At 41.2% G+C, this 12,897-nt stretch overlaps 1 protein-coding gene and 1 pseudogene across 2 annotated transcripts; both read left to right on the top strand.

The window, feature by feature from the left end:
- Positions 1–501: 501 nt before the first annotated feature.
- LOC308511142 (FUN14 domain-containing protein 1-like) lies at positions 502–756 on the top strand (the record flags this gene model as incomplete). Its single annotated transcript, XM_081081132.1, has 1 exon — positions 502–756. One exon carries the CDS (start codon positions 502–504, stop codon positions 754–756), a length of 255 nt encoding a protein of 84 aa, XP_080937258.1.
- Positions 757–7,300: 6,544 nt separating this feature from the next.
- On the top strand, positions 7,301–8,403 carry LOC308511134 (serine/threonine-protein kinase pim-1-like; annotated as a pseudogene). Its single transcript has 2 exons — positions 7,301–7,697; positions 7,899–8,403. The product of its transcript is annotated as a serine/threonine-protein kinase pim-1-like (transcript).
- The last annotated feature ends 4,494 nt before the right edge of the window (positions 8,404–12,897 follow it).

Raw genomic sequence — 12,897 nt, 5'->3', positions numbered from 1 at the left:
AGGTTGTGGGCTCAATCCCCAATAAGGGGCATACAGGTGGCAGCCAATCAATGATTCTCTCTCATCACTGATGTTTCTAGCTCTCCCTCTCCCTTCCTCTCTGAAATCAATAAAAATATATTTTTAATTAATTAATAAGTAAATAGAATAGAATAGGCTTTAAAATCACTGACAGGGAACACTTGCTACCAGAAACATGATCAAGTAGTGAGAAGTAGCTCTTAAGGTACCAGATCAAAAAAGTTTGATCGTGACTAGAGATGCCAATGACATGGGACAAGAGTGGAAATTACAAGGATGGAGCATCGACCTTCAATACAGGCCGCTGGCAGTATAATGGCAATGCAGACCCTACCTCCCCAAGAATATGAAAGTGATGATGACTCTCATGAAGTGTTGGATTTAACTAAATATGCAAGAAGACACCACTGGTGGAATTGTGTTTTGGGCCACAGTCGGGACCTATGGTAGAAAAAATACTCAGTAGCCACCCAGATTGTAATGGGTGTAGTGACTGGCTGGTGTGCAGGATTTTTGTTCCAGAAAGCTGGGAAACTCGCAGCAACCACAATAGGCGGTAGCTTTCTTCTCCTTCAGATTGCTAGCCACAGTGGCTATGTGCAGATCGATCGGAGGAAAGTTGAAAAAGGTGTAAACAAAGCAAGAAGACGGATTAAGAAACGAGCAAATAAGGCAGCATGTGAACTCAACAACATACTTGAAAGGGCAACAGACTTTGTTGACAGAACGTTGTGATATCCAGTGGATTTGTGGGAGGCGTTTTGCTAGGCCTTGCATCTTAAGGATATGAGTGTTCTGCCACAGTGGAGTCCAGAGTGACGAGAAATAACTAGCTGGACAATATCAAACTCACAACTCAGCATTTTGCCATCTGAAGTTTGGCCAACTACTATCTGCTGTAAAACAACCTATATGGTATGTGTGCAACAGTATTCTGAGCTGTCATTTATTCAAAGCAGATGTTCTTTATTGTGCTTTACAGTATAGTGCCAATAATTAAAAATGTGTATTATATCTATAACATTAGGGCTGACTTTTTAAAAAAAAGATACTGTTTGCAATAAGCTGAAAAACTATCATGCCCTTTTGTGGAAGGATTTAGAAATAGAATTATTAAAGATGTTAAACAGGTTTAATACCAATTTTAGATTGTTTTTCCCTGCAATTATCAGTTTACTTACATAATAACTGTAGTAAACAGTTTCAAGGAAGGCTCTTCTAAGGAAATATTACATGTTTAAAGCTTTTCTTCTTTCTGTTTTTGGATGTCTGTGATATATATATATATATATATATATATATATATATATATTACAACAATAAAGTATCAATTAAGTGACTCCCATGTTAGGATTGTTCATGGACCTAAGTTACCAAATTATTTGTTTGTTTGATTTTGAGAGCTGCCTCATAGCCCTAGAGAGAATAGCAGAATGGAAAATGGCTGCTATTCATTTGCCCAATTTATCAGTACATGTTGGTGAGAAGGAGAAAAGGCCACTACCTCAGACTGGAACAGCTCTGACAGCATCCTCCCCCCAGCCCCTCCCCAGGGAAGAAGGCAGCAATGCTAGAAGGGTCAGAAGCACCAGGAGCACATCGAGTTGTCTAGGGAACTTTTGAAAAATACTGATCCCTGGGCCCTTCCCGCAGAGATTCAAGTTCAGTTGGCCTGGGCTGAGTCCTGCGCAGAGGAATTTTTAAAAATTATCCCAGGTAAATCTGATGTGCAGCTAGAGTTGAGAACCTCTGACCCAGATTAAGGGTTTGTAATCCTAATTTACAGGCAAGATTTATTCAGCCATTTTAGACTTCTGGCAATCTTCAGAATTCTCACCAGTGAAGCTAATCTGAGGAAGAAAACAAGGTGACCATAGCTGGTCCCCAAAAGCAGGATGAAATAGTAAAGCTCTCATTTCTCACATCACACAGAGCAGAAACTAGAGCGTGCCACTCCGTGACTCTAAAGCTTGGGAGAAGGAACCACAATGAGCCCAGGCTCAGCCTGGCATGGCCTCCAGGATGCCAAAAAAGTAATTAAACTCATGCCAGCAGGAGAAGGACGGAGACTGAACTGGAAATGTAGCCTCTGGGTGCCACTATTACATCCCAGGATTCTCTTTACAGAAACCTTCAAATACTTCCTTGGGAAAAGTGTGACCCGGGCTGTTTGTTATTCACAATCTTCCCTCACTGTGTTCAGTTTCTAAGGGAGAAAGATGCTTCTTAATGTGGCAGCTCTTGGGTTTTCCTTTGTTGTGGAGAATCCACAGTTAATGTATAGGAGATTTTTTTTAATGTGAAGACCGTAGAGATTCCACGTCAGAAAAAGAACAACAAAGAGGGTGGGGGGAGAAGAAGCTGTACGGACCAGATAGTAGAGGGGATTTCAGAGAGCTGGAAAGTGATAGTGGGAGAGATTTTCAGAGATCTGTTGCCAGCTGTGTAACGAGTACTGGGGAAGCAGCAGTGGGGAGAAGCAATGGTTAAGATGTTAGATAGGCATTAAAAATGCATTTCCTCTTTGGTTTTTCTCAAGAGACCAAGTAGAGCTGTAAATTACTCATCATGGATGTTGGCTGCTGACCTAGATTTCTTTGGATGGATGCCTCGCAGTAACTGGATCACATGAGGCCCTGACTTAAATTAAAAGTATTGAGAGTAGATACAACACAGAGAAAGTGAGTTAAAATTAATTATTAATATCTGGAGAAAGATTAGAGAGGCTATCACATTTATAAAGCAAGAATTGGTTGTTAAGAAACAAACTCATTTTAAGATTAAAAAAGAAACTCTCTAACTGTAGAACAAGTTTTTCTGAGTGATCCTCTTAGAACACAGTGTCAAGGGGGAACAAAGGAGCTGAACACGTGAAAGTTAAGAGAACAAGGACAGAAGCATCGGCATTGATCTAATGAAAGTTCCCGAGTGGCTAAAGAGAATAGAGGAAAGGGGAATAATAAAAGAAATGAGATCAAAATGCCCCAGACTAAAAAAAAAAAAAAAGACACAGTTTTCATATTTAAAGAGTCAATCACAGGCCAAATAGGATCAGTTTACATTTTTTATCTGAATCTATTACGGTGAAATATCAGCACACCAAGAATAAAGAAAAAACCCTTAACATTTCCAAAGAGGAAAAACATATTGCCTTCAAAAGAACTAGAATAATATTATTCTCTGAATTCTCATCACTGCCTCTAAACGCTGTAAGAAAGAAAAGAATGTAGCTTCGACTATCAAGAGTGAAAACAGAATAAAGACATATTCAGACATGCAAAGAGTCAAAAAATGTACCCTCCCAAACCCTTTTCAGGAATTTGGAGAATGTGTTCCAGCGTGTTACTGTGTAAGCCTAGAAAGAGAAAGACATAATATTAAAGAAACAGCAAGTAGAACCAGGAAAATAAGAAGAAGAAATAATTTCAGGACAGCAGCTGCACAAATAACCTGGATGGATACCAAGCCAGTTGAAACAGGGGAAGGAGGCTCCCAGAGAAAACTGTTTGAGAACAAAATCCAGCCCAGCAAATGCTGCATCAAAAAAATAAAAATAAAGAGCTCAAAAACGGCACGGCAGTCGTGAAATGACTGGTGAAGAACATTGTATCGATATACATGTAGCGCGCACGCTACTAACACTAGTAAACAACTGAAAGTTGGGATTATAAAGTAGAACGCAAATTTCAAACACCTTGGTGAAGTCAAATGAAGCATATAACAAAAACATGAAAGGCAGATTTTCTGTATCTGGCCATAGTGGAGTAACTTGCTGCATACCAAGTCTCAGCAAGTACAACCAGAAAAACGAGATAAGGCATTTTTTAAAATCTGTTTGAAGGTATCAGAGCCAATTCAATGAGGGCTTTGAGAGCCAAGATTTAAAAAAGAGATGAGAAACACACAAAGATGAGACCAACGTTCATTTCTGGCTGCTTTTCCCTCCAAGGCATTTACTGCTTCTAAAAAAGCAGCTGAAAGGCTGAGAGGCTTAGCAGAAGCGATGACTCATAGACCGAGGAGCTGAGCAGTGTTTCCAATAGTCTCAAAGGGATAGGGGGGAAATTAAAAGTTTAGGGTCCACCAAGGAAAAGAGGCTCTGATAAACACTCCATATTTTCCACTGGAATCTCAGAAGGGCCATATATTAGAAATAAGGATAAATCAGAAATGAATAAGCCCTCAAAAAGACTTACTCCCAGCTTCAAATCAGTTTAATCCCTGATTATATTAAGGAGAACTGCCTTTCTTTCAGCTGCCAGCCTAAAGCTAAAGTAAAAATATTTTCTTATTCTATAAGAAAATAACACTTTACAGAGAATCAAATTATCTCCGTAATTTTTCATACACAATGTCAAACACTCCCATCAGAAATTATTAAGAGGATTGTGGCCAAGATGGAGTAAGAGGATCAAATTTACCCTCCCACTGAAACAACCAAAAGATGAAAAAAATATCTATGAAACACTACACTGGGTTACAAGACACCAGACATTAGGGCAACAAATGACAATAATGGGGAAAGCTTGGGAGACAGACAAGGTGAACCTTATGATCACCCCAACTACTGCCTTAGGTTTTGAGGTCACAGTGCAGGGAAGGGGAATCCAGCGATAGACTGGCAACCTCCCCGAATTGAGGAGACAGCTGAAAATCTGAGGAGATCAAAATATCTAGATTCTAGCAGGAATGAGTTCCAGAGAGGAGAGACCTGCAAAAGAGAGGACTCCAGCTATTGGCAGAGAACACGTAAATGAGTTGTAAATGTAATTAAACTTGAGTATTTAGCAGAGAACTCAATAGGGTTATGTTACAAAATGCCCAAGGCCAGAGAAACAACCAAGTGAAGAGTTTAGAGGGAACAGTGCTAGTACTCAGAGTTTACCAGGGCCAAGAATACTGCCTGTTCCCACTAAACAGACTGGACAAACTCAAAATTCACAGGGAATTTGGCAGAGGACTCAGAAGAATCTTAGGTCAACTGTGGAGATAATTAACCCTAGACTAAACATTGTTCTGGTTCTATGTAACAGATCTGAAAAGCAAGATCTGAAAGGATCCGATTGTTTTCCAAGTAACTTAACTGTGTCACAGAATACAGCTCAAGAATGTTTATAGAAATACAACATTAGATAAATGGTGATGGAAAAATTTAAATTTAAAAAGAACTACAAAATTATCCATCACTTGACAAAGTACAATTTACAATGTCTGATGTCCAATTAAAAATGACCAGGCATGCCGCCCTGGCCAGGCTGCATTGTTGTCCCGTGCACCAAAAGTTTGCGGGTTGGATTCCTGGTCAGGGTACATCCCTAGGTTGTGGGTTCAATCCCTGGTTAGGGAGCAACCAATCAATGTTTCTCTCTCTCTCCTTCCCTCTCTCTCTAAAATAAAAAAGCCCCCCCCCCCACACACACACACACAACAACATATCCTTGGGCGAGAATTGTTTTAAAATTACTAGGCATGCAAAGAAGCAGGAATGTACAACCCAAAATGAGGTAGGTGGAATCAATCGATCAAACCAACCCCCAAATGACACACATGTTAGAATGAGTGGACAGGAACATTGAAAGAGTAATAAGAGTATTTCATATACTCAAAGAAGTTAAGACATGGAAGGTATTCTTTAAAAGACCCAAATTGAGCTTCAAGGAATGAAAATTACAATGTCTGAGATGAAATTATACCAAATGGGATAAATAACAGATTAATAATAGCCAAAAATTTTCCAAATATGATAAAAACTATAAACTCACAGATCCAAGAAGCTCCATGAATCCCAAGCATAAAAAACATGAGAAAAAAATATATCAAGGCACATCATAATCATATTGCTCAAAACCAGTGATCAAGAGAAAATCTTAAAAGCAGCTAGACAATAAAAAAATCACAACAGAAAAACAGCACATTTCTCTTTGGAACAATGCAAGCAAGAAAACCGTGAAGAAACATCTTTAGAGTATTCAAAGAAATCAACCCAGAATTCTATACCAAGTGAAAATGTCTTTCAAAAATGAAGGGAAATAGAGACTTTCAAATTTACAAAAGCTGAAAGAAGTCATCACATGATGTGTTTTTACCTTAAAAAAAAATTTTTTTTTGAATGAATAAAGACTCTACCTTTATTGAGAGGTATGATTAAGAATGTGGACACATCTGTAGAAGTATCCAAGGCTGTTTCTTGCTATCTACCATTAGAACAGCCGTGGGCAAACTATGGCCCGCGGGCCGGATCCAGTCCATTTGAAATGAATAAAACTAAAAAAAAAAAAAGACCATACCCTTTTATGTAATGATGTTTACTTTGAATTTATATTAGTTCACACAAACACTCCATCCATGCTTTTGTTCCGGCCCTCCGGTCCAGTTTAAGAACCCATTGTGGCCCTCGAGTCAAAAAGTTTGCCCACCCCTGCCTTAGAGGGTAGTCTCCAACTCAGGCCTCAAGCTTCCTCTGAATAGCTTGCCGATTATACATGGTGAAATCACTCAGTTTACTAATCCCAGTCCTTCCACACCCTTCAGAAGCCCGAGTCACTCCTGCGTCATCTCTGGTTCTCCACTTTAGCACTGTTATCTGTAGCACTAAACAGCTGTTCTATATGGCTTGGGATAAAAGTCTAGTATTTTCATACATAATATAGGAATGATTTCAAATCAGGTGCTCAAGATTTAAAATTATAAACTTATGAACAATAACAGATACAGAGGCAGAACTGCCTCAAACAGATTGTCAAACTGCAGCGGGAAGGCCGGGGAGGGTTGGGGGGCAGGAGGGAGGGGGGTAAGAGATCAACCAAAGGACTTGTATGCATGCATATAAGCATAACCAGTGGACATAAGACATTGGGGGGTAGGGGAGGCCAGGGGGTTGTCAAGGGCTGGGGGGAGAAAAGGACACATATGTAATACCCTTTGTAATACTTTAAGCAATAAAACAATAAAAAGAAAAAAAATAATGAAAAAAAAAAGATATGAAATACTGCAGGAATGCCAGTGCTTGAAGTGAAGATGTAATAGAAATCAGAATAACTAGGGCTCTCAGTTCTCCAGCTCTTGAAAATGCACATAGAAATGATGAGTTACCAAAAAATTTTTTTAATTTTTTTAAAACTTTTTGGGCCGCGGCCGGCGAAGGCCCGAGAGGAGTTGGCGGTGGTGGTGGTGGCGGCGGCGGCTGGAGCAGCAGCATCGCCAGCCGCAGCCTGAGCCCAGCCATAGGCGCAGCCGGTCCGGCTCCTGCGGCAGCGGCTCCAGGCAGTCCCTGGCCGACACCCTGGAGGGTGGGATGCTCTTGTCCAAAAGCAACTCACCTGCCCACCTGCGCGCCGCGCCCTGCAACAACCTGCACACCACCAAGCTGGCACCCGGAGAGGAGAAGGAGCCCCTGGAGCCGCAGGACCAGGTGGGCCCGCTACTGGGCAGCGGCGGCTTTGGCTCCGTCTACTCAGGCGTCCGTGTGGCCGACCACTGGCCGGTGGCCATCAAGCACGTGGGGAAGGACCGGAGGATTTCCGACTGCGGAGAGCTGCCCAAGGGAACCCGGGTGCCCATGGAATGGTCCTGCTGAAGAAGGTGAGCTCGGGCTTCTTGGGCGTCATTCGGCTCCTGGGCTGGTTCGAGAGGCCCGACAGTTTCGTTCTGATCCTGGAGAGGCCCTAGCGCCGGGGGTGGGCAAACTTTTTGACCCGAGGGCCACAATGGGCTCTTAAACTGGACCGGAGGGCCGGAACCAAAGCATGGATGGAGTGTTTGTGTGAACTAATATAAATTCAAAGTAAACATCATTACATAAAAGGGTACGGTCTTTTTTTTTTTTTTTTTTAGTTTTACTCATTTCAAACGGGCCGGATCCACGGCTGCAGCTGGTGCAGGACCTCTTCGACTTCATCACGGAGGTGGGGGGAGGGGGAGCGGCCTGCAGGAGGAGCTGGCCCGCAGCTGCGGGGTGCTCCCTCGGGACATCAAGGACGAGAACGTCCTCGTCAACTTCGGGTCGGGGGCGCTGCCCAAGGGCACCGTTTACACGGACTTTGACGGGACCCGCGTGTATGGTCCTCCAGAGTGGATCCGCTACCATCGCTACCACGGCAGGTCGGCAGCGGTCCGGTCCCTGGGGATCCTGCTGTATGACATGGTCTGTGGAGATAATTCCTTTTGAGCACGATGAGGAGATCATCAGGGGCCAGGTTTTTTTTCAGGCAGAGGGTCCCTTCAGAGTGTCAGCATCTCACTGGACGGTGCTTAGCCCTGAGGCCATCCGATCGGCCATCCGTTGAAGAAATCCAGAACCATCCGTGGATGCAAGATGTGCTCCTGCCCCAGGAAACTGCTGAGATCCATCTCCACAGCCTGTCGCCAGGGCCCAGCAAATAGCAGCCTTTCCCTGGCAGATGGTCCAGGGAGAGGAAGCTTTTGTACCAGTGACACTTCTCACCAAGCAGCACAGTGCTTGATACAGCAACATTTACAACTCATTCCAGACCCCAGGCCCCTGGAGGGGCCTCGGACAGGGGAAAAGAAATTCCTCTGGGTGTCCTAAGCCTCAGTTCCTCATAGAAGCTCTCTCCTTCTCATAGGTGTGCAGCCAGCATTGCTGGACTCTGCAAAATCCCGGGGGGTGGGGTGGGGTGGAGTGGGGTGGGAGGGTGGGGGTCAGAACCCTGTCATGGAACTGTTCCCTTCACTGAATGCCCTGATGGTCAGGTTAGGGGAAAACAAGTTGGGGTGGGATAGGACTAGCACCATTTTTTAAGTTCCTGTCACCTCTTCCGAGTGCCTTCTGTGGGGACTCGCGCTGTGCTGGGAGAAATACTTGATCTTGCCTCTTTTACCTGCTGCTTCCCCAAAAATCTGCCCGGGTTTGGTTTTCCCTGTTTTTCTCTCCCGCCCTCTTCTCCCCACCCTTCATATGAAAGGTGCCATGGAAGAGGCGACAGGGCTAAACGCTGAGCCACCTGCCCTTTTTCTGGTGTTCCTTTTTGGTTTTTACTTCACTGTTTCAAAGCCAAGACCTCACACAAACACAACGCACAAACAATGCAAATCAACAGAAAAACTGTAAATGTGTGTACAGCTGGCATGATAGTGTACAAAAGAATTGTAGTTGATCTAATTTAAAAAATGTTTTGCCTTGCCCTGACCGGCTTGGTTCAGTGGATTGACCGTCGGCCTGTGGACTGAAGGGTCCCAGGTTCGATTCCGGTCAAGGGCATGAACCTTGGTTGCGGGCACATCCCCAGTAGCGGGTGTGCAGGAGGCAGCTGATCCATGTTTCTCTCTCATCGATGTTTCTCTCTATCCCTCTCCCTTCCTCTCTGTAAAAAATCAATAAAAATATATTTTTTAAAAAAATTGCCTTTAAGTTATTTTACCTGTTGTTTTTTTGTTTTGGTTTGTTTTTTTTGTTTTGTTTTTTTGGTTGATGTTTTTTTGTTTGTTTGTTTGGAAAGATGCCCATTCTAGCCTGGAGGTCAATGTTATGTATTTATTTATTTATTTATTTGGTTGGTTCCCTTCAGCTCCAAGCTTCCACGGCTGCTGCCATAGTTTTCTTTTCCTCCTCTAACTTGGGGACCTTTTCGGGAGGGCTACCACACTTGCCCTGTTCTTAGGATGATGGGGCTCAGGCGGGACTGCTGCAGGCCCCTCTCGCCTGCTTACCCAAGTGGGTGGGTTCTGTGGGGAGGGGAGTTGCTGACTTGTGTATATAGGGGTAGATAGCTGGAAACCAGTTCTGGACAGTGTGCCTTCCGGATCCTCTCTGGGGCTGTGTTTTGAGCAGCACGTAGCCTGCTGGTTTTACTGAGTGAAATACTGCACAGGGGAATAAAATATATACATATATATAGATATAGATATATATAGATATATATAGATATATATATATATGGCATCTTTTGAATAAAAACCTTTTATCTTAAAAAAAAACTTTTTAAATTCTCACCCATGGCTATGGTGTGTGTGTGTGTGTGTGTGTGTGTGTGTGTGTGTGTGTGTGTTTTAGAGAGAGAGAAAAGGAGGGAGAAAAAAACATTGATTGGCTGCCTCCCATATGCTCCCAAATTTTGGCTATTGTTAATCTGCTTCAATAAATGGTGCTGGGAAAACTGAATATCCACATGCAAAAGATTGAAATTTGACGTACTCCTTATTCCACACAAAAAAAAATTAACTCAAAATGGATAAAAAGACAAATATAAGACCTGAAACCATAAAACTCCTAGATGAAAACACAGAGAAAAGCTCTTTGACATTGGTCTTGGCAATAACTTTTGGGATATGACACCAAAAGCGCAGGCAAAAAAGAGCAAAAATAAACAAATGAGACTACCTCAACCTAAAAAGCTTCTATCCTAAAAGCAAAGGATACCATCAACAAAATGTTGCTACCTATGGAATAGGAGAAAATATTTGCAAACCACATATCTGATAACGAGTTAATAGCCAATATATACAAGGAACTTGTATATACACAACTCAATAGCAAAACAACCAATAACCCAACTTAAAAATAGACAAAAACCTGAATAGACATTTTTCTCCAAAGAAGACATACAAATGACCAACAGATTCATGAAAAGGTGCTCAACATCACAAATCATCAGGGAACTGCAAATCAAAACCACAATGAATTATCCCCCTCACACCTGTTAGAATGGCTATTATAAAAAAAGACAAAAGAAGTGCTGGTGAGGATGTAGAGAAAAGGGAATCCTTGTACATTCTTGGTGGGAATGTTAATTGGTGTTCACATTATGAAAAAGAGTATGGAGGTTTCTAAAAAACAATTAAAAGTAGAACTACCATATGACCCAGCAATCCCACTTCTAGGTACATATCTAAAGGAAACAAAATCAGTATCTCAAAGAGATATCTGTATTCCCAGGTTCATTGAAGCATTATTCACAATAGCCAAGGTATAAAAACAATCTAAGTGCCTATAATAGATAAAGTAAATGTATATATAAAAAGAGATTGTCAATTTAGATGAAAATAACTGCCAATCTAGAATTCTGTGTCTAGCAAACACATCATTCAAGAACAAATATGATACAAAGACATTTTTAGACAACTGAGAAAATTTGCCACCAATAGACCTGTAGTAAAGAAAACTCTAAAGAGTATTCTTCAGGCAGAACAAAAAATGATAACAGAGAAAAGAAGAGCAACAAAAACAGTACATATGTGGGTAAAAATGAACACTCATATACTAAAAATAGTAATGTCTCAGAGGGTTTAAAACACAGAGAGAATTAAAATGTATGACAACAGTAGCATTTAAATTGGAGGAACTAATGTGGTTAAGGTGTTCTATAGTCCTTACATTTTCTCAGAGAAATGTAAAAGTACCAATTAACATTTGACTTTGATAAGTTAAGGAACCATGTTGTAATGTCCAGAGTAACCATTATTTTTTTAAATATATTTTTTATTGATTTCAGAGAGGAAGAGAGAGGGAGAGAGAAATAGAAACATCAATGATGAGAGAGAATTACTGATTGGCTGCCTCCTGCACACCCCCCACTGGGGATCGAGCCTACAACCTGGGCATGTGCCCTGACCGGAATCGGAAATCGAACCCTGACCTCCTGGTTCATAGGTCGATGCTCAACCACTGAGCCATGCTGGCTAGGCATTAAAATGGTAAAAGAAACTTCTTTTAATCTGCAGACTAACAGAAGGGGGGAAGTGGGGTAGTAAAAAACAATAAATATAAAATTAAGCAAGTAAGTAGATGAAATATGCATCTAAATTTACTCAACAATCTTGGCATCACCAAAGGTGGGAAAAACCAGATCTTCTGTGCCTAATGATGTGATGCAATATGAAGCATACAGCATCACCTATGAAGTCTTCTTGCCAAAAGAATTGAATATGAGCCTAATCAAGGCTTGACATCTAACTACCCCATTACAAGAAATATGAGCGATAGAAGAACAAGTTAAATGGCATTGCAAGGAAGCAAACAAATACAATTTGTGAGACATTCTATACTACAAAAGGCCTGGTTTCTCTGAAAAATCAATTTCATTAAAAAAAGGTGGGTGAGTGAGTGAAGAACTCTTATAGAATAAAAGTCAATTAGAGAAATTTGGATATGGATTCAATAGTACATGATAAGTAATTACTGTAAATGTTTCTTCATCTGATGATGGCATGGTAGTTCTATTTAATTTAAATGCCATCTGTTTGAGAAACACACTTGGCTATTTGTCTATGAAACTATATGATATCCAGGATTTACTTTTAAAGCACTGCAGCATAAAATGGGAGGGGAGAGATAGATGAAAGGGGATTGTTAAAAATGTTGATAATTATCGAATCTGGATAATGGGTAAACAGGGGTCTGTTATCCTATTCTGACTGTTTTTGTTTATGCTTGAAATTTTTATAATAAATGTAAAAAATATACAGCAGGTTAGGTAAATATTAAATATATCACTGATTAAAACAATTACAGTTAAAAGACTAAGACTGTAGTATTGATTTTTTAAATTTGCTTATATACTATTTACAAAAGATTAATCTAAGGCAAGCATGTCAGACTTGCGGCCCACAACGCATACTCATTAACGATTACTCATTTATTTCAGCCCTCTGTATTCAGCATGTCTCTACTGAAATAAACCTATGCAAATTGATGCTTTTGTTTTTTTGGGTTTTATTTGCGGGACACATAAACATAAACCTTGTTTATTTGGCCGGTGTTAGCCTTTGAGTTTGACATGCTTGGTAAGGCATGGTGATACCATAAGGTTAAAAGAAAAAAAGATTAAAGGAAAATGTTGCTGAAACCGGTTTGGCTCAGTGGATAGAGCATCGGCCTGCGGACTGAAGGGTCCCAGGTTCGATTCCAGGCAAGGGCAT

The sequence above is a fragment of the Myotis nattereri genome (genome assembly GCF_964212035.1).
Source record: "Myotis nattereri genome assembly, chromosome: X".
Taxonomy (NCBI): Eukaryota; Metazoa; Chordata; class Mammalia; order Chiroptera; family Vespertilionidae; genus Myotis; species Myotis nattereri.
The sequence above is the reverse complement of the archived record's forward strand: the minus strand, read 5'-3'. Positions and strand labels throughout refer to the sequence as shown.